This window comes from Henckelia pumila, chromosome 3 (genome assembly GCF_033568475.1).
Source record: "Henckelia pumila isolate YLH828 chromosome 3, ASM3356847v2, whole genome shotgun sequence".
NCBI lineage: Eukaryota > Viridiplantae > Streptophyta > Magnoliopsida > Lamiales > Gesneriaceae > Henckelia > Henckelia pumila.
In genome coordinates, this window is record NC_133122.1 from 196,384,385 (window position 1) to 196,410,607 (window position 26,223).

The 26,223-nt window shown below is 34.8% G+C and overlaps 5 protein-coding genes across 8 annotated transcripts; 2 read left to right on the forward strand and 3 right to left on the reverse strand.

Annotated features, from left to right (window-relative positions):
- The first annotated feature begins 2,436 nt into the window (after nucleotides 1-2,436).
- Nucleotides 2,437-5,615, forward strand: LOC140891529 (equilibrative nucleotide transporter 3-like). 2 transcript variants are annotated; one of them, XM_073300056.1, is made up of 11 exons: nucleotides 2,437-2,618; nucleotides 3,011-3,062; nucleotides 3,188-3,252; nucleotides 3,348-3,452; nucleotides 3,767-3,922; nucleotides 4,034-4,177; nucleotides 4,263-4,368; nucleotides 4,522-4,697; nucleotides 4,778-4,929; nucleotides 5,008-5,266; nucleotides 5,358-5,615. In XM_073300056.1, exons 3-11 carry the CDS (start codon nucleotides 3,205-3,207, stop codon nucleotides 5,466-5,468), a joined length of 1,257 nt encoding a protein of 418 aa, XP_073156157.1. In that variant the 5' UTR covers nucleotides 2,437-2,618; nucleotides 3,011-3,062; nucleotides 3,188-3,204; the 3' UTR covers nucleotides 5,469-5,615. The 2 variants fall into 2 exon arrangements, with proteins under 2 accessions (XP_073156157.1, XP_073156156.1); XM_073300055.1 differs by lacking the exon at nucleotides 2,437-2,618 and adding an exon at nucleotides 2,686-2,773.
- Nucleotides 5,616-6,566: 951 nt separating this feature from the next.
- LOC140890421 (putative 3'(2'),5'-bisphosphate nucleotidase, mitochondrial) lies at nucleotides 6,567-11,139 on the reverse strand. Its single transcript, XM_073298188.1, has 9 exons — nucleotides 11,004-11,139; nucleotides 10,818-10,920; nucleotides 10,633-10,735; nucleotides 10,337-10,548; nucleotides 9,560-9,619; nucleotides 8,418-8,806; nucleotides 7,757-7,835; nucleotides 7,637-7,687; nucleotides 6,567-7,002 (listed from the first exon to the last, which is right to left on the reverse strand). Exons 1-9 carry the CDS (start codon nucleotides 11,090-11,092, stop codon nucleotides 6,865-6,867), a joined length of 1,224 nt encoding a protein of 407 aa, XP_073154289.1. The 5' UTR covers nucleotides 11,093-11,139; the 3' UTR covers nucleotides 6,567-6,864.
- Nucleotides 11,140-12,095: 956 nt separating this feature from the next.
- On the forward strand, nucleotides 12,096-14,114 carry LOC140887767 (vesicle-associated protein 4-1-like). Its single transcript, XM_073295227.1, has 7 exons — nucleotides 12,096-12,501; nucleotides 12,616-12,686; nucleotides 12,786-12,867; nucleotides 13,024-13,142; nucleotides 13,396-13,473; nucleotides 13,565-13,684; nucleotides 13,788-14,114. The coding sequence occupies exons 1-7, from the start codon at nucleotides 12,228-12,230 to the stop codon at nucleotides 13,845-13,847; spliced, it is 804 nt and encodes a 267-aa protein (XP_073151328.1). The 5' UTR covers nucleotides 12,096-12,227; the 3' UTR covers nucleotides 13,848-14,114.
- A 713-nt stretch (nucleotides 14,115-14,827) lies between these two features.
- LOC140891050 (protein TRANSPORT INHIBITOR RESPONSE 1-like) lies at nucleotides 14,828-19,880 on the reverse strand. Of its 3 annotated transcripts, none has more exons than XM_073299292.1 (6): nucleotides 19,750-19,880; nucleotides 19,451-19,624; nucleotides 18,645-19,215; nucleotides 16,556-17,048; nucleotides 15,596-16,373; nucleotides 14,828-15,318 (listed from the first exon to the last, which is right to left on the reverse strand). In XM_073299292.1, the coding sequence occupies exons 3-5, from the start codon at nucleotides 19,166-19,168 to the stop codon at nucleotides 15,618-15,620; spliced, it is 1,773 nt and encodes a 590-aa protein (XP_073155393.1). In that variant the 5' UTR covers nucleotides 19,169-19,215; nucleotides 19,451-19,624; nucleotides 19,750-19,880; the 3' UTR covers nucleotides 14,828-15,318; nucleotides 15,596-15,617. The 3 variants fall into 3 exon arrangements, with proteins under 3 accessions (XP_073155393.1, XP_073155390.1, XP_073155392.1); XM_073299289.1 differs by having other exon boundaries at nucleotides 19,493-19,624; nucleotides 19,750-19,879; XM_073299291.1 differs by lacking the exon at nucleotides 19,451-19,624 and having other exon boundaries at nucleotides 19,750-19,855.
- A 4,606-nt stretch (nucleotides 19,881-24,486) lies between these two features.
- LOC140890302 (heat stress transcription factor A-6b-like) lies at nucleotides 24,487-25,386 on the reverse strand. Its single transcript, XM_073298064.1, has 2 exons — nucleotides 25,075-25,386; nucleotides 24,487-24,984 (listed from the first exon to the last, which is right to left on the reverse strand). The coding sequence occupies exons 1-2, from the start codon at nucleotides 25,384-25,386 to the stop codon at nucleotides 24,487-24,489; spliced, it is 810 nt and encodes a 269-aa protein (XP_073154165.1).
- Between the last annotated feature and the right edge of the window lie 837 nt (nucleotides 25,387-26,223).

A 26,223-nucleotide genomic window follows, 5' to 3' on the forward strand; every position in this document is an offset into this window, starting at 1 on the left:
AGTTTTAAGGTACACACTGAACGTTGGAGGAACAAACAACTCACGCCTCTTATTTTACTTTGTGACGTATGAACAACTCACTGAAGATTGTGATTGAGATCGTACAAATGATTGTTGACACTCCAAATTCTACTAAAGCACTTTTTCGGGTATGAATATTTTCTAACTACATCAAAATCAAATCATAATCTTAACTCAACTACAATATTACAATATTACATATATTAGAAACATTTATCGTGATTGCGATGAGTTTAAAGTAGCGCGGGAAAAAATCATCTTCATTTGAAATTTGTGACCGAAGCTCTCTTGTGCCAATTTTCTTGGTTACTAGATCTTAACGACGGGAATTTTGAGGTTGGGTACTGAATTAGTTACCATATAGATTAATCAATCGCTAATTTCGATACCAAAATTTGCTATAAATTATAGATAGTAATTCAAATAATATTAGGTAGGAGTAGGATTGCCACCAATATTATTATATTAATCTTGGTTGGCAGTTGGCAGTTGGCACGTACATCTCCCAAAAAAATTAATGAAACCATAGAAATATTTATCATGACGATATTATCTTGAGTGCGTTTAATTGATGTGATAGAACAAATGATGGATTGATAATTTGGTTGATATCAAATGAATAATATAAATAATATATATAAGAAAGATGTGTTTGGTGTGAATAATTATTAAATATGATAATATGTATGATGTTTGTTGAATTTGATAAAACAAAATGATAGATATATATTATTCCAAACACATATCTTTTTCTTCGTTAAAATATTTCCAGTGCTTTTTTTCTTTTCCAATGGCTTTCGAGCTTGCATTGCAAGGTGGAAATAGATATGATACTTTTATCATCAAAAAAATAAACGATGGTATGGAGATATATATTGCAAGGCTCTCTCTTCTACGCTCTGCCCTTTTCTTCCATCCGTTTTCTTTATTCAACGTGGAGTCCACCCTACACAGATAGGAACGTTAAATTTAAATTAGGAGATAGATAGGTAATCCGATAACTGCAAATATCTCTTACGAAAAATAATCAAAGTCATATTTAAAATATAGGAATATGCCATTCTATCAATTCGATATAAAATAATTTCTATTTAAAATATCTCAACCAATTAAATAAAATATGTAAAATATCTAAATTTCAAGTCCAAGAAAGGCAAAAGACTAACATAAATATTTTAAACTTGAAAATATATTAGAAAATAAATATTTCCTTCAAAATTAACCAATGAGACCATCTCACATGAATTTTTTGTTCAATTTTAATCATATATATATATATATATATATATATATATATGCACTGAGTTGCGACATTTTCAGACTCGTATTTTTTGTTGAATCAATTATATCTCAATTATAAATGACAAAAACTATCATGAGATGGTCTCAAGGATCATTTTTTAAAACGGATCTCTATATGAGTTATTCATTAAAAAGTATTACTTATTATCATAAATATGGGTAAAGTTGACCCGTCTCATGGATGCGATCGTCTCACAGGAATGTTGCTCATTACAATTTTATAATCATTATCGTCAAGATCATATAACATAACGACAAAAACTCCTATGAGACGGTCTCAATGATCATTTTTTTGAAACAGATCTCTTATATGGGTTATCCATTAAAATGTATTATATTTTATGTCAAAATATTACTTATTATTATAAATATGGTAGGGTTGACCCGTCTCACATATGAGGCTGTCTCACAGGAGTGTTACTCTAACATAACATGATTTGAAATAATCACTCGTGGACTAATAAAAGACTTCAAAACACAACGGATTGAATATGATAATTTACCGATAAAAAATTAATATTGACATAACACTCCGGTCGAAATACTCAAAATCTGAGTAAAAAAAATTCCGGTTTGACTCCATTCGACTCTTGTTCTTCGTTAAAATTTAACTTTTTTTTAAAAAAAATTGTACATTTTTATTGGATCATGTTGAAGGTATAAATTTGTACAATAATTCTTTATAAAAACTCCAATGCAAATTTTATTTATTAAAATATAATAATAAATTTATAATAAAATCTCGAAATCTAATTAATATAAATATGGTTGTATGGGTATATTTGTTTGTTTAGAGAGTATGGATATATTTGTTACGAATTATTCTATGCTACACCTGGAGTATTTTTCCTCCATGATGTGGTCAAATATCAACCATTAGATCATTAGTACATATGTTAATTTTTATAAAAATATAGGAGTCTCACGTGATTCAATGATATTAAAATAGTAGGAGAAAGTAAACAGTTTGTTACATTTTCAACATTATATTTCTTTTATTTTGAACATTCTATGGACTTCATAAACTCCTGATTTTACGAGGAGTTTTGGCCATTTGTATTCCCATACGTACGGGAATATAGTTTGATCGTAACAAATCCGTATAATTTAAGGATTCTCAAATCCCATCATCACACACGCGGAGGAGTGAGTATATTCTTTGGGAACGTTTTTGCTTGTGATAACATCAACGATCGCAGTCGAACCTTTTGCGTGAATCTGATGAGATTCTGCTGAAAGAGACGGGAAATTTGGCTGTCGCTTTCTCTCAGGGAAAAAGGCAGCCACTGAAAAACGTAGACCCATTCATGTTTCTTCCTTTCTTGATGCAGATTCTCTTTTATTTCTGTCTCTGATTAAATATATAATCTTTTTGTTTTTATTATTCGTTCTTCATCCGGGATTTATATTGCCATTTTCGACTTTTATCTTTCGTAATCTGTCTTGTATGGTAAGATTATTATGTCTAGATATTATTTCTTGTCCTGTTTTGTCGTGAAATATGAACATTCGACGATGATTTTGGATATTATGTCCAAGAAATTTATACCCCACATAGTAGTATCTCTTGTTTGATTTGAAAGATTTTATTTTCTGTTGGATTCGTCGGATAAATACTATGTTCTTGGTTCCATATTCGGTATCTCGTCTCCACACAAAATTTATGTCAAAATTGTTTATTTTATAGGCGACCGAGAGTCTCAAGGTTGCGTTTTTGGAAGACCATCCTTTCGGAGAAGGTGAGTCGGCGCCATTGTTCATTGATTGAGGTGTCTTTGTCGCCAATTCTTTGAACCATTCATTTGTTCTTGTGGCCATGTAATTGATTATATTTTGATTATTCTTGTGTTCATCTCATACTTAGGAGGAGAAGGGGTCACAATGGGTGATGTTGTGCCAGCCGACGTCTCGAGTCCCACGCGGCTTGAGGTTTGTGATGCTTATTGTTATTATCTTTTGGGGTAAGTCGGGGCTAGATTAATTGTGTTCTTGATGCCATTTTCGTATTCCGGATTCATTTTCAGGGGAAAACTATGGCAATTGTGTATTGTTGGTTTCTTGGACTGGGATCTCTCATCTCTTGGAATAGTATGCTAACAATCGCAGATTACTACTATGCGTTGTTCCCGGTAATATATCCCTATCAGACAACTTGATATAGGTCATATATTCATGGCTACTCGAAAAAGTTATGGCAAGTGGTAAATGGTAATGGCTAAATTTGATGTATTTGGTGTGTTTCGTGTTGGCGGGTTGGGCGTGTTGGTTTCTTTTTGGAGTATCCTTAGAATGGTTTCAGGATCTAACTAGATGTGTGAAAAAGACTGTTCCTTTTTCAATGATCTCTCATAACTGCAATAACTGTCATCATCTTCATTGGGAAAAGTTCCATATAGGAACTAATCTATGCTTAATTTGTTTCTTTTTCCCACCTTCTTTGCAGGATTACCATCCTTCTAGAGTACTTACCCTCGTTTATCAGCCGTTTGCCCTTGGTACAATGGCAATACTTGCTTATTACGAGGCGAAAATCGATACAAGAAAGCGTAACATTTTCGGATACATTCTTTTCAGCGCGAGTACCTTTGGACTTCTAGCTGTATGTTCTACACTCAAATGATTTTTTTGCTTGATCTTAAATATGATTGACCAAAAAAATTTCCGTGGCCGTGAACTACCATCATATACGGTTGAATTTCTGCTCTACCAGATAGATTTAGCGACCGGTGGAAAAGGGGGAATTGGGAATTATATTGGGATTTGTGCTTTTGTTGCTGCATTTGGAGTTGCTGATGCTCATGTTCAAGGCGGAATGGTCGGAGATTTATCTTTCATGTGCCCCGAATTCATCCAAGTAAAATCCTTTTCATGTTCTCCGGTTTTTCCAAAACGTAGGATGTCGATATTATATTTACCACTACTCTTGTTTGAAACTGCAGTCATTCTTTGCTGGTTTGGCTGCGTCAGGGGCTTTAACTTCTGGTTTGAGGCTAATTACCAAAGCAGCTTTTGATAAAACAAGTCATGGTCTCCGTAAGGGTGTTGGTTAGTTTCTTATCCTCTCTATTGATGGATAAGATATCCGGATGATAAAATTGACTCGTGACACGATCTCTCTTTGCAGCAACATTTGACCCAATATTTTTCGTATTCTTTAGTTTTCAGATAATGACCTTTTGTTCGTTATGATATTTGCAGTGCTGTTTCTTGCTATCTCAACTATCCTAGAGGTCCTATGTATCTTCCTATACGCCTTCATCTTCGCCAAACTACCCATCGTTAAATACTTCCGGAGAAAGGCTGCTTCAGAAGGATCTACAACAGTTGCAGCTGATCTTGCTGCGGCTGGGATTCGAACCAATGACGGCCCAAAAGTAAGATTCCTCAAAAGGTTCCTTGAATAATAAGTAGGATACCAAAATCTGAACAAACATATTGTTTGCTGTTGTTACAGGATGATGCTAAACAAGAGAGGCTAAGCAACAAACAGTTACTGAAGCAGAACATCGATTATGCGATCGACCTCTATCTGATATATGTCCTCACATTATCTATTTTCCCCGGATTCTTGTACGAAAACACTGGTACTCACAAACTGGGAGCTTGGTAAGTGATATTTTCGACCTTGATGGCCAAGAATGGCGGCTCCGAAGATCTACTGTAATAACCTTTTTTTTCGAATAGGTACGCGGTTGTTCTCGTGGCAATGTACAACGTGTGGGATCTCATTGGAAGATACGTCCCTCTTATTAAATGCACCAAACTGGAATCACGAAAAGGTCTGATGATCGCTATACTATCCCGGTTCGCGCTCATTCCTGCATTCTACTTCACAGCAAAGTATGGAGACCAGGGATATATGATCTTCCTGGTGTCGTTTCTCGGATTAACGAATGGACATCTCACTGTCTGTGTCCTCACAGCTGCTCCAAAGGGCTACAAAGTAAGTTGAAATAACATCACCACACTTAAATGCTGGATAACTTGATATTCACTTCGCGAACCGTAACGCGGGCGAACCTTTGAATGTGCAGGCACCAGAGCAGAATGCATTGGGCAATTTGCTGGTGTTATTTCTTCTTGGAGGCATATTTTCGGGGGTTGCTCTCGACTGGCTGTGGATTATAGGTAATGGGACTTTCTAAGAAGACATCAAACTTTCTATTTTCTTTTTGAAGAAAAAAATTATTCTTTGGAGCTTTTTTTTGTTCTGTAAAGCATTTGGTTTGACTCCACTCGGATACAAACAGTCGACTCATTCGTTGTCCTATTGAATCATACGGGCTTTCGTATTTTCTTGTTCATATTCTTCTATTTCTTTTATTGATAAACTAGATAGCAATAGCATGGCATATTGTTTTACTTTAAAAAAAGATTTTATTATTGATAAATCGATATATTAATAATTTATTATAGGATACATGAATTAGTTTGTGCACATTTAATCAACTAAGATAAGAAATGCATATGAATTTTCATAATGGAACATGAACTATTTCACCATCTTTATTTTTTTTTAATTTAATATGAATATCTGAATATATATAACTAAGATTTTGAGAGAAAGTATCATATCTTTATATCAAAATAATTAATTTATCATTTTAGTTTTTAGTTTAAGTTGAGGAAAAATTCTAATCAATATTATAAATCCATCGAATGTTTATTTATGTACATCAAATTATAAGATGATTGGAATATCAAAGGACTTGCATTTTCATTCGATTAATTATTTCTCGGGAAAAAATTGTCAACTTTTATGAGATTATTGTTGAATATTGTAAATTATTACTGATTCAAATGTGAGTCATTTTCACTTATCAAAATTATTGGGTATAAAAATATATATATTTTTTTAAAAATAAATAAAAATGATAAATTGAGTTATAAAAAAAAAGAGAAATTGGGAGGAAAACAAAAAATTAGAGGGTATATTAGGATTTATTGGTTTTTTTTTTTTCATAAATATTGTTCATGATATGTTATACCATATGTAATTAAGAATAAAAAATCTCATGAAATCTGGTATAATGACGGTTTGAGATTTGAGAAAAATTATTTTTTTGTAAGTAAACAATTGATGTGATTGGATTAATAAGTTCATCTTATGGTTATCAAACAAGTAAACGAACCTTTAATGAAATTTATATCATTAGTATTAGTATCAAAGGAAGTATAATTGAAATTAGATTTTTTCCACATACAATAGAAAGGCACGCTTGATGTTTAATCAAGTATAATTTCTAGGGAACAATATAACACTAATACACTATAAAATTATTCCCAAACCTCAAAATTCAAATAATCCTCCTGTTCTTTTCTCCCATATGTACATTATCTTAAATCAATCAACAGTTTCATTTTAAGATTTTTTTGGGAACGTTATAAAAATACAACACAGAGAACTTTGTTTCGACTAAGTCGTCAATAATGTATGCATTCCAATGTGGAAAGGCTCTATATAGAAGAGACAATGAATAGAGATCCATAAAAATGAATATCTAAAATGGTGACGTGACACGTACCGCCGCCAAGGAATATTCAGTTTGATGGGATCATCTCAAGTATTGGGTTGTGTAAGCTGCTGTTAGTGGCCAGAACACCACCAGAAGGGAATAAAACTCTTCTCTCGAGTTGATCTGCAGCAAAATCGAGTGGACGCCCCTTCCAATCAGTCACCTGACCATGAAAAAGTATTTCCGCATTATTGAAACGTTCCAGCCAAAATAATGGCTCCATGAAATTAAGATTCACAGATTCATGCTAGTAAATTCCCCGTATTTATAACATTTTAGCATTTGTCAATTGTCATTCTTTCAGTCAAAAGTTTAGCCTTCACCATTATAAGAGAAACTTTTAGCCAAAATTGCTGACCTCTTCATTATGTCAACTCTCTTGAGGATCAACTCTTTCCAAGTTATCTACATATTTGTAGAATCACAAGAATTTCAACATGGGACTGCAATCTAGCAGTATGCTTACTTTTCTTGAGAGTAATATTGATGTGCTCATATTTTCAGATTCACTGAGTTGAATGGTCTTTTATGATGAAATTTTTATTATGAAGGTTTAGTTGGTGTCCTATTCTTATAAAATCCCCTAAATTATTAAAGCACAAGCAATCTGATTCTCATGACCAGCGGTTCTGTGTGAATCACAAACATGAAAAATTTTATAGACACCACAGACGCGTGCTTGGTCTACCTCTCTCGTACAATTCTCCTTTCTGCAGTTGCATTCTGTTGCTATGTTTTTTTTTTGTCTCTGGGACTATCAGAGGCAAACATCTTATGTAAATGGATTGATGGCATACCTTCCCTCCAGCTTCGTGAAGACATATGACTCCAACGGCATGATCCCAGACCTATAAATGCAATGAAATCAACTCAAGATGCTTTAAACTCTAGCAATTACCAAAAGCTAAATAAAATACCATGATATTTCGTCTAGTCCTTGCACGAAGAATGAAAACAGACGCCCTTCCAGATGCCACCATCAGATATTTACAGAGACTATAGGAAGGAAAACAGAAGAATAAGATAGCATTTACATGAAATTGAATATGAATCAATTGTAATACTGCATGCTTAAATTATCAAGGTTTGCAAAGCCATTAACCGATTTGATGATTATGCCAAATCAATAGACCATATTAAGCTGGACGACATGCTGTTTCAGCAGAATTGTGTCCATATAAAATGATTGAAATTCCCACACAACTAACATTTAACATGGTTCATGTTCATAAAGGGGAAACCACCTACCTATGAATAAGTTGTCGATACACCTAAAGCATAACAAGAGTACAGTTATCTGGGCCACTGAGAGGCCACAATTGCATAGCAAGTGACAAGCGCCATATACAGTTATTTACAAGTCAGTAGAGTGACGTGGAAACACTTCAAAAAATATCATTAGACCACAAATGAGAATTATCATTAAAAAAAAATCATTTTCATCAATATAATCCAATTGGCTTGAAAAATAAAATGACGGTTTTCCACCACAACAAAGAAAGAATCTCATGAGCATACAGTGAAGCAAATGTAATAAGAAAATAAATACACGACTATCTGCTTTGAATTAATATGAACCTTCCACAGCATGTCGGCAGAAGAAGAATCTGGTTCTCGCCAACACAATCAGCATTATTGGTTGCAGAAAATTTAGCTGACAATGGATATGACTCCCATCGTTGACTATCTGAAATGCAAAAGCGCGCTTCATGAACTTGGTGAAAACTATCAACATGACACCTGGTCCAATTATCACCCATGTTGGTGTTGCAACTTTGAGAATCCCTGAATCTTCTCCTCCATGTTCCACAACCAACATGAGATATCATGATGATTCCTGATCTAGATATTGGATTCTTGTCTCCCAAAACTTCAGAGGAGAACCTATCTGACTGTTCATATTCCCAGTTTGGGCAGCCCATAACACCCAAAACAATCTCCCCATTAACAACAAGAGCCAAACCCACCTGAAAGTCAAGATTACATATGTAAGAAATATTAACATTGATACTTCAGTTCAGAATCCAGACACCCAACTAAGACCACCTAGACAGTAAAACCTTAATGGGCACTCTTGATGAAGACGTGCCAACAATATGTATTAGCAATAAGATGTACTGTGTATGTCGATCAAATGTATCTCATCCTTTTGCGTTAGAACTATGAATTATGATTTATGTTCACAATGTTTGTTTTTGTGGTATAGCTGATATAATCGTACAGGAAAAGCTACACAGAACACTTGGTGATCCAATATAATTTATTTTGCAGGCCTACTGATCCTCGAGGATATAAATAGAAGACAGTCTCCCCTTCTCCCCAACAAAAAAATGAGTTTCAGGATAAGGAAATTTGAAAAATGTAATTAAAGATTGACATAAGAATAATTCTAATCCGCTAACTCAAGGTGTATGCACACAACCGGACTAAAAATAAATAATGGTTCACAACCAAGGGACCAAGATTGTTGCCCTAATTTTGACTAGGTTGAGCCGTTGAGCATCTGTGCTATTAGTATGTCAATATACTAAAATAATGTAATAAAACACACTCAAAATTGACATAAGATTGTACACTTACATGAGGAGAAACAGCGTAAGCTGGTGCAAAACTAATGGCCTCAAAAACCTTGATTAACTCATCGAAATTCTCAAAGAAAATGTATTAATCACATCAAGCCCCACTGCATGACAAAAGAGAAACTCGTGGAGAGGGCATACCACGTAGAGAGCTTCTCCACCTTTGACAAACCCTCGTGTTCCATCAATAGGATCCAATATCTGTATTGCCAGTGATGTTGGTTACCAAAATTCAGTTTATAGGAGAAAACTTACAAACAAAACATTAACTTTTTTTTAAAGAATTCAGCATGTTCCCAACAATGGCATTTGATGCACAAATTTCACATTAGAAAATATAAAATCTTCTGTCTGTCAACCTAAGAATTTTCCCAAAATTTTCAATTAATTGCAGTACTTGAATTTTTTTTAGCAAACCATTGGTTCTACCAATTCTTCCAAAAATTTCACACTCAAATCTTATTGAAAAACATCTCACTTCAAAATAAAATAAAAAATTTCTACCATCCTAAATTTTACACCGGGATTCAATGGATCTTGATCTTATCGAGTTAGTTCTGTCCCGCCCGCGGTGATGATAGGGTTGCTTGAGTACCCTTTCTGCACTGGATTCCCTTGAAAGGGGAACGGAGATCCCCTTGCGCATAAATTGAAAAGGAAGTGACAATGGGCGTCATGCCAAGCCTGCTTTGGTGGAAGTAGGACCTATCGAAGTCGGAACTTTTTCCCTTGCCAACGCAGGTCACTAAAGTCACTCCTCTCCTAAAGCTAAGGTCGCACGCATATGTTTCTTAATATCTTTCAATAGAATATGTTTTTTCCTAAAGGCCATAAGAACCTTCTAGTTAGTCCTTGCCATTTCTTACTTAAGGCTGTCTGTTGCAAACAATTTTGTTACTCGCTTATGATCAAGCTCACCCAATAAGTAGCCTGCTCAGGTCCGAACGAATAGGAGCCTTTTCCCCCTCTGTCAATTGACTTTAAGATATCATCCTGCCTTAATTCTTTTTCATCCAAAGTTGATTTATCAATAACAACTTCAACAACAGGACCAACAAGATTGTTTTCACGCAAGAATGCAGAGTCCTCTTCCGCTACCAATGGAATAGAAGGAAACAATCTGCCCATTTCTGCAACATTTTGCCAGGTCATAAGTAAAAGCTTTTACAGAAAAAACCACAAAGTCACTCGTTCTCTAAGGAGAGAAACATTACCCGAGCTAATAAGAGCTTGAACACCAAAGTCCGCGATGGTCACTGGGGTTTGGTCCATTTTTTCAAGGATTCTTTTGTCACTTGAAAACAACGATTTTTGCACCTGAAATTTTAAATTAAAAAAAAAATATCAGCTTCATCGAAAAGAAATTGCATCCACGCAAAAGAATAGAAATAGATCCTACATCAACACAGAGACGACATGCACGCTCGACAACATCAGCAGCCGCTCGAAGATGATCATAGTACTCCGCTTTCTCTTCCGTAAAAGGAAGTTTGATACTTGACCTGAAAAGAAGTGAAACCCTAGGATTAGCGTGGAGAAAGGTTTCAAACGCCAAGCTTGGGGGAGTGTGGTGTATGAAGGAGACCTGGCGGCGAAAGCGCCTTGCCGGAGAGGTCTTCGGAAAATGCGGCGAGGATGAGCGGCGGAGAAGCGGGAGTATTGGAGGACATTCATGGCGGGAAGGAAACGGTCGGCTATGGTGGGATTGGTTGGACTTTGGAGATAATCGAGGGAGGAAGTGGGACATTTTTAAATTTAAATTAATAAAAATAATGATTTTTCACGTAATTTTTAATTAATTTGATTTGATGAGTGTTATAATTAATCATCAAAAATTTTAAAATATATATAGAAAAAATATCTTAGTAAAATTCTAAAATGTAAGATAAAAATATCTTAATAATAATCTTGAAAGTTATGGAAACTTGATAAGATACGAATTACGATAGTTATCTAGATGATATGTAAATGATAATTTAATAAAGTAGGTTTATTTTATGAAATAAAAATATAATATTTTTGTAATTTGAAAAAAAAGGTATTATAGTTTTATGTAATGAAATGTACATTTTTAATTTGTTGAATTGATGATCTATTGTTTAAAAATTTTAAGGAGATTTTTTAAACAATTTTTACTATCATAATAATAATCTTCTATACTTTTTCACTTTAAATTAAATATATTTTCATATTAGAATTAGAATATGTCGATTAGTTATCATGAGATCCAATTAATTGCTTATTTTTCTGAGTCCAATAACTTTTCTTAGACATAAATTTGGATATCAAATGAATTATAGACCTTAAATGTGTACCTAGAAAGATAAATGTTGGATAATAGTTTTATTTGTTTACGTTAAAACAATAGATTAGATATTAAATATATATTTTGCTTAGTCAGAATTTCAAATAACATCGAATACGATATAACAGATATGTAAAAGTTGAACTTGACTATTTGATGAATTGGAATGAGATGGATTCAAAGTCAACCATAATTGTTCAAATTGTTCGGTGCAATAAATTGAATATTATGTTATATTCTATTATTATTATTATTGTGATATCATCCTGTTGACCAAAACACCGTGTGACGTGAATCAAAAGCAATTTTCAAAGTCAACACGGATGAGATGACAAATATTCTTGGTCAACCAGTTCCACCATTTCTTGTCGTTCCAATTTCCCGAATACCAAAAACCAAACCGAGACAGCAACCACAGTACAGAGGCGATCAAGTATTTCTCCACCACCGGAAGACGTCGTCGTTTGAGAGCTCCGACGACTTGGGCATCTTTCCGACGATAATATGGAAGCCGGCGAAGGCAAATCGCCGCCAAAAGGCGGGAAAATTTTTGGGCTGTTCAAGCTTCCGTTCCGAAATCCGCCGTCTACGGCCTCTTCTTCGTCGGATTTCTCCCAGAACCGGCGGGATAATGGTCGTGGGAACAATAGTAAAGTCCGTCCTCAGGCGGAGGGATCTGCCGGCAGCAGTGGGAGCTCGGTTTCTTCGGTGGCCAGATCTCTTCTCCCGACACGGCGTCGCTTGAAGCTCGATCCCTCTAACAAGCTTTACTTTCCTTGTAAAACACCTTCTCTCTATCCTTCTCTTTATCCTTTACATAAATCAAACAATCTTTGATTTGAGTTTAATTATTTCACTTTGCTTTTCTTTTTTTTGTCTTTGACACTGGCAGATGAACCTGGCAAGCAAGTCCGAAGTGCAATCAAGATAAAAAATACGAGCAAGTCCCATGTAGCTTTCAAGGTGATGTACAATTTGTTGCTTCATTTCTTTTGATATATACTTGTCATGTGGTGAAATAATATAGTCTTCCCTCTGGTATTTGTTGTTGGTTTGCTCCAGTTCCAAACAACTGCACCAAAAAGCTGTTTCATGCGTCCTCCTGGGGCCATTCTTTCTCCCGGCGAAAGCATCGTGGCCACTGGTAATTTTTTTTAGTTATTGGGATTGGGATTTTGCACGTTTTTCTTCCACTATGTAATGAATATGATTTAGAAACATTTGTTTTTTTTTTTTTTTTGAAAGATTTCACTAATGTTTGTGGAGCTGTCTTTTTGTCTTGGATGGATGTTCCCATCAGTGTTCAAATTTGTAGAGCATCCAGAAAACAATGAAAAGCCAATGAATCAGAAAAGCGGGGTCAAGTTTAAAATCATGAGCCTGAAAGTGAATGAACCAATGGACTACATACCAGAAATGGTTCGACTAGCTAGTTCCTTTCTTCTTATTATTATCTTGTCTTTATTGTTTGTGTTATGTGTCTTGGAATATATTCCAGTCGTCACTAATGTAAGCTTTGAGTAAAAACTGGCAATTTTTAATTCAAACCATGGTGTATTAATTATTATTGAGACAAAATGTTTCAATTTACTTTAAAATGACACCAATTCTGCACTTATGATGGTCCATTAGAACTTTTTTTTCCGATCTGGTTCGTTTTATCTTTGCGTAGTTTGACGAGCAGAAGGATCAAGTAACCGTGGAACAGATACTCAGGGTCGTGTTTCTAGACGCGGAACGTCCTAACCCGGTGAGTAGTAAAGATTTTCCAACAGCTCAATGCATGGACTAGCTTTAATTTTCAATGGAAACACTGATCAAAGCTTACTTTGCGTCCTAAGGCTCTTGACAAGTTAAAGCGCCAATTGGCCGAAGCTGAGTCTGAACTTGTGACCCGTAAGAAACATCCGCAAGATACGGGTCCGACCTTCATTGGAGAAGGACTCGTCATAGATGAATGGGTGAGGAGCCAGCTTATTTTAGAAGATCTTATCATTAATCTCTGTCGTATCATCGTAGTATGCGACTGATCTTTTGACCTCTTCTCCTTGAACTCTTGTACAGAAAGAAAGAAGAGAAAAGTACCTCGCTCGACAACAAGCAGAAGGGGTAGATTCAATATGAGTGGAGTGGAGTTCTTTCCTAGGTAACTCTCCTCCCACAAGCTGTACTTGTTCGGATTATTTATCGAGTCCGTGCGGTGGCGAAGTATTCATGGAACATGGGGCTCCTCTGTTGTCAATTGTCATGAGATTGTTGTTTGTCGAATCTTTAATTTACTATGTGCTTGGCTTTTCTTGCCATATGCATACGTTTATAATTGTACTGTGTCACAAGTGATTTTGTTTCTTGAACAGAAAATGAAAATAAGAATAAAAATCTTTCGGTTTACTTTGGATCCCTTTCCGTGTAATTAGCGCCAATTTTGCGTAATGGAAAATTTAAATAAAAAAAGAAAAGAATAAAAAATGTAAGTGTTATTCATGATATGGTGTTTACTTGTGCTTGTATAACTTTTAACATTTATTTATAATACATATTGATTAAAATATTGAAACTTGTTAGCTATTTGAACAAATAAACTCGCACAAGGTGCTGAAGAATTAAATCCATAATTGTCATAACGCTCGCATACTTCACCAAGTCGGACATTGACTCCGATTTCCCCTATGAAAACCATGTTTCATTACTTGCTTTTTGAGTATAAGATAAGATAATGAAAGTAACTCTTCTAAATCCAAGGTTCTAAAAAGCGTGAAGCACGTCGAAACGTGGAGATCAACTTTCAAATTTTTCAAGCTTATGCGAGCTTAGAACGAGTTTAAGCGTGAAAAAGCGTTTTCAATTTTTACTATAATTTTAATTATTTTAAGACAAACATTAAATAAAATGTTAAATTAACCATAAATATATGATTTAATAGATAATTCAAGTTTTAAACTATAAATATACATATTTATAAAAATGTTTTCATTTTAAAAAATAAATGAAATATTTTGTTCTAAAAAACGGTCGCTTAGTCGAGGCTTAAGCGAGCTTTTTAGAACATTGTTTAAATCTTCTTACATGAACGAATCAGATGCATCTTGATAACAGTAGGAATATAAACTGAAATCACTCGTCTGTATACATGCCACAATTAATGCTGGAAACGGAACGACCAGTATGCAGGGTTTCTAAGTCAACAGATGAATCTTACTACATACACTACTTCTGGCGATTTATGCCACCAAAAATACAACAGAAAAGAAATGAAAAGTCATCTGGGCTTGGGGAGGGGTGGTGGTGGTGCACTTCTCTAGAGAGAAATGATAATTCCCCGGTCGAACTTGACGGATATAACAAAGAAAATGCACCAAGATTAAAAAGATTCAAGCTTCCGGGATAGTTTCGTACCCCAGTTAAATGTCAGACAGCGGATTCACGTCACAAGATTTACTTCATCGACATATAATGCTCACCTTGCTTGTTGAAATTTGTTTGCTTCTTTTCATTCAAACCGATCTGTAGCCTTTTTCGAAACAACTACTGGACTTGGTTACTTTATTGATCCCACTCCTAACCAAGCACAAAGGAGAGCTGTTGACTGTGTATTCTGCAAGCGAAAGCATACGTTGTTTATGATAAGAAAGGAGGGCAGGTATTTGGATCCGGGAACCCAAGAGAGAGAGGGCGGGGCGAAACTTCGAAGTTTAGAAAACTTATGTGATATTTCAAAGATATTTAGTTTTGTTGGGGAGATCTTCCCACTCAACTCACTTTGGATTCACCCCTAGCACAAATAAACTCTATGGTTTGTTGCGGTTAATAATTAACATGATCAAGTATATTTTAAAGAAGTTTCTTTAACCAAAAAGACAGATTATACTGACCAATGATTATTGTTTATTGCCATCAAAGAGTGAGAACAAAAGGAGGAGCATCCTGTCTTGGCCCTGCTATGGAACGATACACGTAAACTTTCTCAGCTTGACTGTCATCACTTTCCTCGTCTTTGATTACTTCAACATTCAATCTTGGCATCTTCCTTGCTAGCAGCATGCACCCCTTCATGGTTAAATTACAGGCAGACATCCACAGAGACCGCATTCTCTCGTATTTCTCGAGCCCAGATAGAAGCGCAGCATTACCAAATGGGCAATCTCTTATCTCGAGCTTTCTTAACTTTGGACAACCTTCTAAAACACACTGCATTCCCCAATCACTGCTGCCAGCAAAAGCCACGGAAAGAGTCTCAAGATTTTTGGCATATTTCCCAATATACTCGAATGTAAGATCAGTCAGAAGGCCGGAAACCGATAGCCTTTGAAGTTTAGTGCAAGTTTTAGCCACAGCTGCAAATGCTTCATCCATAGGTTCATTTGTAAGGTAATCTGGCTGGCCTGGATTCATTATGCAAAGACGGAAATGGGTAAAGTCGGGGCAGTTCTGGACTATGGCCACAACAGCAGCATTAGTCATCCTGCGGCAAAAGTAAAGGACATAGTGGAGTTTGCGACATCCACGAGAGACGGCCAAGAATCCCAAATCTGTCACCCCATGGCGATGATGCCTGTCATAAGGATCAGCAGGGAAGACTCGGAGTTCTTCGAGTAAGGGGCAGCTGGATCCAACGGCCTCAAGTCCTTTGTCTTCAACCGTATCAACTACCTATAGAAAAATAAATGATAGGCATAGATGGGAATAAGTAAATGAGAGTAAAGCCATAAACCTAGAGGCAAATGCAAAACCAGATTCAGCAGTTTGACCACATCGAGATTTGAGAATCAAATTCAGAGGGTTCATTCAAATGCTAATTACTTGCTAAACACATCATGATCAAACTTTCTTACCCAAAGGCGGCGTAAATTGGGGCAGTGAGCAAGAAGTTTTGAAAATTCAACACTTTGGAGAGCAGCATCACTTAAGTTTAAGAAAGTTAGGCCAGCACAAGCTCCATAAAGGGCAGGAAAATAGGGAGAGGTGACTTCCCATAAACCCGAAAGAACGTGGAGATCTTTACAATTTCTAAATGAAATCTCAAGATCTTCGTATTGTCGAGGTGTAAGTTCTTGCATGAAAGAGCCAGTGCCAAGTTCCGTTAATTGGGGAGCAAGTTCAAGGAGCCGTTGTAATTGTTCCAAATTAACACTCTCATTGACCTTCAGAACTCTTAATGATTTGCATCGACTAACAAGCCTCTCGAGGGCATCAAAACTTACCTCACTATTAAGGCTAGCAAAATTTAGTATTTCTAATGAGACGAAGTTATCCGGAAAGCAACTTAGCCAACCTCCAGCAATGTCCTCGGTTACATTGTCCTGTAAGTTGAGCTCCGTCAAGTTCCTAGAAGAGAAAGACATGCGTTTTAACATTTTTCTCGATCAAAAACCGAACACGAGAACATGTAAAATGTCATTGGTGGGGCACAAAAAGAAAACTAAACTGGAAATATTGAACACCTGTCATCAATTGGTGAATTTTAAGTGTCCCCTGGTTTATATTTGCTCATGATTCATGTATTGTTTTTCCAATTTCTTGTCACCCAAACATTTGTAAAGTCAAAGGGAGCGCCCACATCAGTGAGTTCTATTTGAAATCATGCATATCATTCCAATTTCTCACGAGAATAACTTTCATTTGCCAGGCATTATTTTCAATGCAGGATAACCTTGCAGCAGCAATGCAAATGGCAAAATGAATCTTAATTAAAAGTAAGTCTTCAAATTATTTTTTTTCAATTGAAAAAAAATAGTAGATAATTGTCTGCTTTTGAATTGTCATCTCGCACATAGATATCAAGGTGATCAACAGCAAGAGTTGATCATTTGGGACAAGTTACTAGGCGATGAAAAGGAAAGCATTCAACTACTTTAACAATATTCAATTGAACAACTAATTAAAAAAAATGCAAAACAGTATAAATAAACAACGAATAACCAAGCTGCTTTCACCCCCCAACATAGAATCAAAGAATGTAGATCTCAGTAAATGCCAGCAATTATCACCAGAAACAGATACTCAGGAAAAAGCTGTGTGCCATGTAGGTTTGAGAAAAAAGGATTTCTAATAGCGAGTTCCAGAAAACGGGATCACATATGGTCAGATCACGGAGGTATATTAATGGCATACGCATTCATGCGGTTAAGCCTATCAACCGATCAAAACTCCTAAATTTAACCGGAAATTTTAATCCAAGAATGAATTTGATAGTGGGATTCTGAGACCTAAGAACAATGAATCCTCCAAACATGTAGAAGTTCTAAATATTCAACTGAAAAAAGAAAAAAAAAAAAAAAAAAGTCCATAAGTCATCACTACACATTCAAGCCAACATGGCCTCTCTGGGCCAATGAACGTTGGGATAAGTTGCATCAAGGTCATTCTATCCATTAAAGGCAAAGAAACAGGTCAGATGTCACATCAAGAAAGCAAAATCAAAAGCTTCAAAACAAAAATATAAAGCAGGAGCACTTCAATTTTCCACTAGAATCCATCTGTTTTCCACAGCAAACAAACGGACAAACAATAAATGAGAAAATGGAGAAACATCTTACAGCCAATTCCCTTACCTCAAAACTACCTCATTTATTTCTCAGCCACATCAGTAAACAGATCTTTCCCATATCATTTCACGTGATTGCTTCGAGCATAAACATATAATTGACAGCTTCAATGACGCTAATAATTTCACATAATCCCACTAAAAAGGAATTGACTGAAGGCACCGATGTTCTACAAACAACTAAAAGCATAATATTGACCCTTGTTTTATTGCCAAGAAGATAAAATCTTGAATGAATCTGATTAGTCAGCATCTAAAGCCACATATCAAATGCAAATAAACACACTTACCATTTATAGGAAACCAAAGAAAGTTTAAACCAACGTCACAGATTCAAGATTCATACAAGAAGAAAAATTTCTAAAAACTTGTCTTACATGCAATAAGTGGCAATGGCATTGAGCCCATCATCACTGAATCCATCACAACTTGACAAAGATAAAGCCTTGAAGCCCGGAAATGATTTAGCCAAGAGCTCCAAGCTCTCATCACTAATAGTCATTCTTTTTAATCTTAGCTCCTCCAAAAAAGGGTAAACTTTTGCAAACATGACCAGCCAAGGATTCACATCAGCCCCCCAATCTCTGGGCAACATATTGAAATCGGAAAATCTAGGTTTTCCTTTTAGTCTTACACTTTTAATTCTTGGAAACCTTCTAGCCACAATCTCAGGAGATACAGAATAACAGTTGCCTATAAACAGATTTGTCCTTGTCCACCTCTCTGCATTATACCAATTCTTGCAGACGAGGGAGACTGAGTTTCTGTCCTTGTGTGAATCTATGAGTGAGAGAACTTTTTCCAATACTTCATCAGGGAATGGCCAGCAAGTGTGAGTTGATCCATTCGAGATAGCTGAATCTGGTGTTGAAATATTGGGTTTCTTGGGGTTTGGATCCATGTGCGTCAAAAGGGTTGCCTAAATACGGACTCCAGCGTCTCCAAAACCTGAAAAAATTGTAACCTCTTACACAATCAAATACAAATTTCGAATCTATTTCATATAAATGTAAGCTTATCGCATAATGCAACCAACCATAAGAATATAAAATACCAAGCTTGCCCAAAATATCATACAGATCATTAATTTTGAAAATAAGAGGGATAATTTGACTGCATCTATGGAAAAGTAAAGAACAATTCGTCCAATAATAATGAAAGATTAAAATTTGCATCGACAAACCGATATTTATCTTGATTGGGAACCTCAAATCTTTCAACCCACCTCGCTCGAGGGAATATTTTGGTCGAGAAAATGGTAAAAGCAGAAGCTTCAAATTCATCAGCACACTAACAAAGGCAGAAGCAAAAACATATTGAACACAAACCCACCAACCCAAAAGCATCAGAAATCCACCTAGAATTCGGAAATCATAAGCAAAATTAAACCACGTAGTCCTTTTTTTTGACAGAATAAAGTAAACAAAAGCCAAAAAGAAACAGAATCCCACAAAAAAAAAATAACAAACTTGGGGGGCTTACCTGATTGTTGGAATACTTGGAAGAGCTGAAGAGCCAAAGAAAAAGCTCAGACAACCCACTTGCTATCATAGCGAGAAAAATAATAAAATACTCCAATTATTCGAACAGGGAACCAAAAAATATATTTATATAATAAAATCTCAGTGTACATACGGTAGATATACGGATCTTGAATACTCAAAGACTCAAGAGTGGTGTACTGTACAAAAAGGACTTAATTATTAGAACGTTCCATGTTAGCTGACGTCGACAGACAGCGGGAGGGAGAGGCACCAAATCTCCACCGTCGTGTACTCGTGTGATATCCACGTTGGTGCGAAGTTGGCACCCGGCGAATTTTAGGATTCTTTACTTTGTTTTCGGAGTCGAACTAAGCAATTTAGGGAGTGTTTAGTAGAACTTTTATAAAGTATTTTTTTAGTTTTTAGCTACATAAAAATGATTTTGAGTGTTTGTGAATGTTAAATTATACTTTAATTTTTACAACTTTTATCTAAAAGAAAGAAGCTAAAATTTGATATATTTTTTTTGCTTTTATTTTTTTATTTAAGATCTAAAATTATAAGTTGATATTTATACCCCTAATGAACTTATCATAAAACATATATATATTTTCATGAAACTCTTATTGCCAGTCACGTGTGTCAACTTGTGTTAAAAAAGCATATTTAACGTGTTGTTAAAAAAAAAGATGGTAAATCTAAAAAAAAAAAAAACAGATAGTAATTTTATAACTTCCTTGATCTAATTTATTTTGTGATTTTCATTTATGGGTGTAATGAGGGAGTGGATGAAAGAATTGGGTGTTATCAGATTTGTATTAGTCGGATCAAATACATTAAGCCAATTTGAAATTTTCGAATGTTTTATGTATTTTTCATGAAAATAAATCTTTTTCGCCGTCACATTCTTGTGAAAAGGGAGTTGTGCACTTTGTACATGAGTTACTCGGTTATGGAAGGGCACAATGTTCTGGTCTCATTTGAAGAAATATTGTGAGTGTTCTTTCATGGATTGTGGGATTCATTTGGCAGTCGTTCTCTTGAAATCTAAGTTTTAGTCCTTTGCAATGTTTGCTTGGGCAATCTAGAAAGATATTTGTCGTCGTAAACATGGTTTTCACTAGTCTTAAAAACATCATGCTATTGATTAGCTTGTCCCTTATTTCAATGAATTTCGGAAAATTCAATTAGCCCGCTCGGTTCCTCAGATTATGCTTAGATTCTTTCTTTGTCGTTCAATTAGATAATCGTGACATTGATAGTAATTAGTGGATATTCATTCTCTCCTCACATCTGCGAACTTCCTTTCTATAGCTCATGTTAATTGAGTCGCAATCAAAATGACTCAGGCCCGTTTGGATTTGGTAGACATTTTTTAAAAAAAGCACTTTTTAAGCTATAATTTTTGGCTTTTGAAAAAGCTCTAATTTTGACTTAAAAAAGTGCTTATTTAAGCACTTTTTTGGTCAACCAAACACTTTATTAAATGAAAAGCACTTAAAAAAATGCTTTTTTGACCTGGCTTTTGAAACCAAACGGGACCTCATTGTAATGCACGTTTTGTTCTTTCTCATAATTGAGTTGTGTCTTGGGTTGAAGATCGTTTTTTAATCTTATTATTTATTAATTTCTTGATGACATTTAATATGTTATCTTCAATTCTAAAAAAACGTTCATATCCATTTTGAAATACAAAAAAATGTTCGAGTAACATTTGTGGATATCTTTTTTATTTTGTTATATTTTTTTGAGTAATATTTCTTCGATTATTTTGAAAATATAACCATCGGTTCGGGTACACAATAACGAAACGCAAGTCTGAGGTGTAATTGAGCCCGAATCACTCCTTCATTCACTTCTACTATCAAATTAAATTAGATTTTACATAGTTCAAGGACCCAAGCTAATTCGTCGAATGACGCAAATGAGGTCTTGGCCTAGTTGTCAAGACTGAGGCACTGAGTCCAAGAGGTCTCAGGTTCGATTTCCGCTGACTGCGGGTTAGTTCCTAATTTATTTAGGTTGATTTAGTTACTTTCTTTGCTCGAGACAAACACGTCTCGAATCCATGCTCAAGTTCCGTCGGTTGTGTGCGGGCAATTTCATTATTTAGCGTTACAATTTGATGTAATTTGATATCCGATATATTTGTACAAAAAAAAATCAAAAAAAAAAAAAAAGTAATTAAAACCCACAAGCTAAGCCAATGATCTCGAATCTTCGTATCACCCACAATGTAATTTGATATTATAAATTATTGCATTTTTATTAAAACACAGCTGGCGTTTATTGTCCACCCATTTGCTGCACATGTGAAGCGCCAATATAATATTCATATTCTTAATGTGTATATGAATAGTTATATGATAAAATCGTTCCACAGATATTTATATTAACGAGATATAATATTTAAGGTGAAATTTATATAATTATTATATATTTTCTCTCGAAAAAATTCATTTCTTTTAGCATATTAATTACGTTTCTGTGTGTATGTATATGTACGTAGAATTTTTATGGTGTGTTCTGAATTTATAACAAGTGGTGCAGTGGCTGCTTAAGAAAGATGCTTAGAGGCCTAATTGCGATGATTAGTATATTAAATAAGTCAAAATGTGCGTTATCGGCACATGAAAGCAACTTGGCAATAAAATAAACAATATGATTCCCATTGTTACGACCTCGTAATTAACTTCAACAATATGCTCATTATCAGGCGGAAATAGGTGGTATCGAAAAGTTCCTAGTTATTTTAACATGTTCATTGTATATGTTCGATTTCGACACAAATTTTAAAGAAATATGTGTCGCAATTGGGAAATCTATCATGTATTAACTTTGGTACATCTCGAAATATGATCGAGATTAATGTATAAGTTTAGAATTATAATTTGAATAGGATAATTCTTGCTCGTTATGGATAAACATTGTCTAATGTAACGAATTGTGCAATTATTGTTGCGCTATTGGTTCGGGTGTGTAGTGATTACTGCTAAAAATGAATACCCCATTAAGTATGAAATAATTGACAAAAACAAGAAATAGACAAGGAAAATATCAATGTATCCATCAGGTCTCTATCCCAAATCTTCTTCCTTTTTTCTTTTTTCTTTTTTCTTTTAAATAATTTTTTTTTTTGTTGTGGGCTAAAGTATTATTCAATTATATTTCGTCAACACCTCGCATCAAGTTTCATTTTAAAGTCGATAATAATTAATAATATAATTTTTGTTTAAAAAAAATTGTGTTTTAAAAGTAGTAGGTAGGACTTAGGAGTAGAGAAGTTGAGACAATAATTGTAAGTCATATATATATGTATCAGCTCGACAATTTTTTTTCTTCATTTATTATAAAAAATTTGAAAGACGAGTTTTGCGATCAATAATTCCTACAATAAGTAGATGATTATATAAGATTTAACATGATAATTCATGTGAAACAGTACATGAGTCAATTTCGTAATATAAATCTTCTATTTGAGTCACTAACGAAAAAATATTATTTTTTATATCAAAATATTATCTTTTATTATAAAATTGACTCGTCTCACATTTAAATGTATCACAACATACGTATACGTACTTTGGTTTTAAAATAATACCGATCATATGATAATATCTTTAAATATTCCTACCATGTTATCATATCTTATAGAGACATCATACATCTTCGATTATGAATTAAACAAATATCCATTACCTAAACTAGTTTTTCTTCTCTTTTTTTTTAAAAAAAATTAAATTTAAAACAGACTAGACGTTTTGCAACAATTATTAATAACCAAACATTATCAAAAGGATACTAATTGCTACAAAACTATATATGGAGCACACATACACACACAAACCACTAAAACATGAGACACAACACACACACACACACACACTACACGATATAAAGATAAGAACACAGAAAAATAAAAATCAGAAAACACGGGGGGACTTGACACCACCACGAAACCATTGTCTCCTTTGGATTTTCTTTCACATTTATTCATTATTTATTATAACAAATATGAAAGATGTAATAACTAAAGTCCCATCTGGGTTTTTGAATAGGAATTGACACATAAATGGCTGTCTCCCAAATCTTAAGAAGCCCATGTTACCCAGCAATCATACCCCCCCCCCCCCCCCCCCCCCCTTTTTTTTTTTTTTCTCTATCTCTATCATTATCCAATACCCTGTGCTATCTTTTGTCCAATTCTGCCCTTTTTTTGTTTTTTTAAATAATAATCTCAGACTCTGGGGTGTTGACACGTGTCCTCCACTCTCTTGGGCCCGTTTCACTTATCGGGCCTTCGATTTTGGGCTGCCCCGATTCTGAGTCAAGGGATGGTTTTTATAACTTTCTAAATCCACCCTCTTGAGCCCATATCATTTGTATATTTATGATTAATTAATTAAAAAATGCAAAATTTCTGATCATGAAAAAAAGGAGAAAAAGAATTGCAATGTATGATATTTGTATATGGCATAATTAAACGTATTGTATTAGTAGGAATATCACAGAGAGGAGGGGAGATCCAACCGTACAATTTTAGTCGCAAAATGGCCATTAATAATAACAAATAACAATATAACTATTTGATTAATAAGGTTCCAAAATATTTAACTAATTCAGGCACCCTTAAAGAACCATGCTAGACAATCCTCCTACAAGTTAAGAATAAAGAAAAAAACTTGATGCGCAATTAAAGAAGGTACGAAGAATTCGTATTGCATAGAAGTTGGAGTTAAGTGGCAGTGATCTTCTGTTTCTTGTTAATGGAGGTTCCATGTGTATGATCATATATATTTCTCTTCTCTCCAACTCCATCATTGCTGTGAATTTTCTCAAGTTCTTCATTCATTTTCTGGTACAAAAACTCTCCCCCCTTTCCAGACAAAAGCATCAGCAAACTATTCGACTCGTTCCTAGCGCTGTTCATCATGTTGGCTTCTAAGTTTGCAATAAGGAGTTCCATGTCTTGTTGTTGTTTTTTAAGCCTCTGGATTTCGAGCTTTGATGTTTCTATTTCACCCCTCAAAGTTCCCAATTTCGTTTCCATATTGTCACAATTACCACTACTGGTAACCGTACAAGCTCCCTTTTTCTTGCGGCTCCGTCGTCTCGCCGCTTTCTCGGGAATTTGGTTCCGCCTTCTAATGCTCAAGAGCAGATCTTCATTCCCAGCTTGAAAATAAGGGTTCTCATACTCCCATTGATGATCCACTCCGATTTTCCTGAAACCCTGTGCATTAAAAAGTGGAAGTGATTAATAAAAAAACATGAACTTTTGGACAAATTTTTAAAAGGCAGGCAGGCATGCATGCATGCATACGTAGTTGTTGAGTTGAGATACAAAGCTTGACAAAATGTTGTGCTTGAAGTGTAAGGGAAGTATCTCTGCGGAGAATCTGAGATGATCCCAGATGATGAAGCTGGTGCCGGATGAACTCCACGAGATGACCGAGTTGGTTTTCGGATCATTGACTATATTGTAAGTTTTGATCAAAAAGGGAGGCGGCGCCGGCATACAACCCATCATCCCTTTCAAGAATTCGGATATATCTAAATCTCCGTCCATAGTTGGGGAAGCTCGCCGCGTTCCGTCGTCGTCGTCGTCGACAATATTGTGATCATCTCCACTCATCGTATTGTTGATTAATTAATTTGATGCTTTCGAATGTGAGTTGTTGTTGTTGTTTTTGGTTCGAATGGCATGTGTATATATATATGTATGTTGATCATACGATATATGTGATGTCGGGTAAAATAATGATGAGGATATATGTATGTTGATCATACGATATATGTGGTGTCGGGTAAAATAATGATGAGGAGGTTTTGATTTTGATTGGAAAATGAAGGACCTGCAGCATGCATCAATGATTACAAGAACCTCAGGTTTTTCATGACTGGAATATATTCTCTAAACACATATTTTATGATCTAAGGCGAAGTGTTGTTTCATGTGATTGTAATATACAGACGTCTAGTCTAGTCTAGTCTAGTCTAGTCTAGTCAATTATTATTTTTCATGTTTATTTATTTTTTATTTTTTTTTTGAAAATTGCACGTATCACCCTTATTGAAATTCGGAGTTTGCTGATAATTTTTTGTATAAGTTTTTTGAGTTAATGACACCAAGTGATTCAAAATCTGTAGCATATACTCTTTCCCAGATAAAAAAAAAAGACAAAAATACACACGTCTTAAATAAATAATTAAATTAATTTTGTTTTATAATTATTTATTTAATTAATAAAATAATCAAATTTTAGTTAAATAACTATGAAAATTATATATAATTATTTTATGTGCAAATTGTTTAAAAATCCCCAATGCAAACATGTTTTGTTCTGCACTCCCTAGCCACTTTTTTGTACCATATTTTTTGTTAATTTATACCACATCTTGTATGGTTTTGTACCACATCTTGTATTGTTTTGTACCACATTTTATGACTAGGGACCCCAAAGCAAAACAT